Raw genomic sequence first — 1,623 nt, forward strand, 5'->3', positions numbered from 1 at the left:
AATGAGCACAACGCTTTCCCGGTGATGTTGAGTTAATCACATTTGGTAATACACTTTAGTACCAAAAATTAGGGCAGGGTATAGAACAGACCATGCTAAATGCCATACTGATCTGACTATTCATTCAGAGGAGATTTGTGGTCAGGGCCCCTTAAATGCATAGTAATCACAGAGTGAAGCAAAGAAAGGACAGTTTATTTATATGTAGCCTATTGTATATGTGATAATGCTATACTGTACAGAGGCAGTGGAAGGAAATTGATTTTATGAATTTGGGATTTGTTGTTATGAAATTGTTTTATTGTGATCTAAGAATTTACTTGTGTTGTACAGAAATTGATAAATGCCTTTTTACTATACTTTTTTACTCTATGATAAGTTCTTTGCTGGGAAACTTATTTACTAATTCAGTATTGATAGATTATTTGCTTCTAAATATCTTGTGCTGCATTGTTTTATTGTTTTGATGAATGTGATCTTTATACATTGATGTACCTGTACTCTGTGCTTTTCAAGCCTTTTTTCTTTTCTTCAGTCATGTATATATATGTTTTCATGATCTTTTATGTGGGGATGTCAATTGTACATGCATATGTTTAATCACTATCTATATATGCAAAAACTTATTTTCTTTTGATTTTTTATGTTTTATGTTGTTCTTTGTGTTACCTTTGTACCACTGTCATTCCAGGCGTCACCTCTCAAGTGACAGTACGAGTTCTGACCGGATGGAATGTGTTCTGCTGGATGCAGATGGGCTGAGTTCTGCAGGATCTTCTAACTCTTTAAACTCATCTTGTTCATCTAATCGTTCTTCACATCATGCACCACCTGTATATTTTAAAGCTGGGAAAACTGGAGAAAGTTATGACAGTTACAGTGCACATTTGACGTGGCCATATGGTAGCTTTACTGGAGACTTAGACTTTGATGACATGTCACCCAACTTAAGTCGTGCTTCTTCGACCTCTTCCACTACCAATAGAGGTGGTTTTGGGAGGTCATCCTTCAGGGAAACTGATGTAACAGGAGCTACTAATGAAGGGAAATTATCAGTGCGTCAAGGGAACCCATTAGGGGGGGTCTCTCGGACTTCAAGTGGGTCACTTAAGAATGGTAGTTCAAATTCGTCTCTATCAGATAGTAGTAAACCTTTTGTGTGCCCAAGAGTTCGTAATGGCCACAGTGACTCTAGTGGGGAAAGTGCAGGGGGATCAGGGTCAGACCAAGGCTCATGGGGTAATGGCCGTCAGGAACCGCCCCATGCCTCAACCAGTCCCATGGCAGTTCCAGTACCGCGCCGACCTGCCCCAAGACCAAGGCAAGAGTCTGTTAGTTCTGTTGGAAGTTGGCAGATAATCTCTGGAACTGGAAGTCTTCGAGGATCCTTAGGGTCTGTCAACAACCCTGGCTCAGCAAGCTCCAGAAGCTCCCGAACATCTGTGTATGTATTTCCATGTACTGTTAATACTGATTATATTACTTGGCCATGAATATGTAACTTGACAAGGAATTTTGTATACTAAGTACTGATTGACATACTTCTTTCAGATGGAATGATTTGTTTGTAAATAGATATATACATACAAAGTGCATGTAACTGAATGACTGTTGGTTTCTGGA

At 39.3% G+C, this 1,623-nt stretch overlaps 1 protein-coding gene across 1 annotated transcript in view; it reads left to right on the forward strand.

Moving 5' to 3' along the window:
• The window catches only part of LOC119586666 (myotubularin-related protein 14-like), a 27,384-nt gene that overhangs the window by 13,863 nt on the left and 11,898 nt on the right, over positions 1–1,623 (forward strand). The window contains exon 10 of the mRNA XM_037935404.1: positions 692–1,444. Coding sequence (XP_037791332.1) covers positions 692–1,444 — 753 coding nt within the window. The remainder of the gene's footprint in view (positions 1–691; positions 1,445–1,623) is intronic.

The sequence above is a fragment of the Penaeus monodon genome, chromosome 21 (genome assembly GCF_015228065.2).
Source record: "Penaeus monodon isolate SGIC_2016 chromosome 21, NSTDA_Pmon_1, whole genome shotgun sequence".
Classification (NCBI taxonomy): Eukaryota; Metazoa; Arthropoda; class Malacostraca; order Decapoda; family Penaeidae; genus Penaeus; species Penaeus monodon.